The sequence below is a fragment of the Bison bison genome, unplaced genomic scaffold (genome assembly GCF_000754665.1).
Source record: "Bison bison bison isolate TAMUID 2011002044 unplaced genomic scaffold, Bison_UMD1.0 scf7180017864289, whole genome shotgun sequence".
In the NCBI taxonomy this organism is placed as follows: domain Eukaryota; kingdom Metazoa; phylum Chordata; class Mammalia; order Artiodactyla; family Bovidae; genus Bison; species Bison bison.
In genome coordinates this window covers 10977760-10978797 of record NW_011494861.1, presented here as the reverse complement: position 1 = coordinate 10978797, position 1038 = coordinate 10977760, and the positions used below count along the sequence as shown (strand labels likewise).

General features: G+C 65.7%; 1 protein-coding gene across 1 annotated transcript in view; it reads right to left on the bottom strand.

The window, feature by feature from the left end:
- LOC104996087 (uncharacterized protein C1orf222-like) overlaps positions 1 to 1032 on the bottom strand; it is a 1814-nt gene extending 782 nt beyond the window's left edge. Inside the window, exons 1-3 of the mRNA XM_010850217.1 lie at positions 1020 to 1032; positions 390 to 914; positions 30 to 160 (exon numbers count right to left, since the gene is read on the bottom strand). Of these exons, the coding sequence (XP_010848519.1) occupies positions 30 to 160; positions 390 to 858 (600 nt within the window). The 5' untranslated portion in view covers positions 859 to 914; positions 1020 to 1032. The remainder of the gene's footprint in view (positions 1 to 29; positions 161 to 389; positions 915 to 1019) is intronic.
- Positions 1033 to 1038: the final 6 nt, after the last annotated feature.

Sequence of the window (1038 nt, the reverse complement as noted above, 5' to 3'; positions counted from 1 at the left end):
TAGGGAGGCCAGGGCAGTGCTGTGGTCACCTTCTTTGCGGACAGCTGGGTAGTACGGATGCAGCCCACCTGCAGTTCTCGGGTGGCAGGTGGGGCCTGTGTGTCTGGGTCCAGCTGGGCGTAGTCCAGGGTCACCAGGATGGGCTTTAGCTCCTCAGCTTCTGGAGAGGGAGGGCCTGGTGGGGGTCTTGGGGGTGGGGGTACCACGGAGGGAGTGCGGGGGTGCCCAGGGTCAGGCAGGGATCCTCTGAGCAGGGCTGGCCCACTAGCCCTGCCCCCACCTGTGGTGGATGGGCCAGGAATGCCTGCCCTCCCTGCAGACTCCAAAGGTCATGTGTCCTCTTCTGCCACCTTGCCCACCTCGGGGCTCTCTGCCCTCAGAGGGCTCACCCTCTCTGTGCTCCAGGTCAAAGGCAGGGATCACGGTCAGGGACTCCACGGGCACGTCCAGGGGGTCTCCGCCCTCCACGAACATCATGTGCTCGCGGGCCGCGCCCTTCAGGAGGATGTGGTGGGACACTTTCTGGGGGCAGGAGCACAGAGGTTTGCAACCCTGCATGTGGGGCTCTGGGAGGGGGCGGGGCTGTGATGTGGGCCTGTGGGACCCCAGACATTGGTCTCTCCACCTGATGACCCCCAGCCTGATGTGGAGCCCCCCCAGGCACCAAGCTCCAATGTGGGGCCGCTCAGGCAGCCAAAGGGCTTGGACAAGTGGACATGCGGGTGGGGAGGAGGGGTCCAGGCTGGGTCGGAGTCCTGCCTTTTCAAAGAGCACGACCTGCAGCCGGTCAGAGAAGTATAGGCTCTCGTGGTCTGGGCTGAAGGTCACAGTGAAGTCCTGAGCCTTGCCGGGCTCCATGACGCCCTCGACCGGGACCACGCTGAACACGCTCTGGCCACTGTAGTTCTGCGTGCCTGGGAGCAAGGTGGCCAGGCTGGTCCGGATCCCCCTGCAGCGCCTAGCACCCCCTGGCCCCCGCCTTCCACGGCCCACACGGTCCCCACAGCTGGCCAGCTCACCCACGACTTCCGTCCTCTG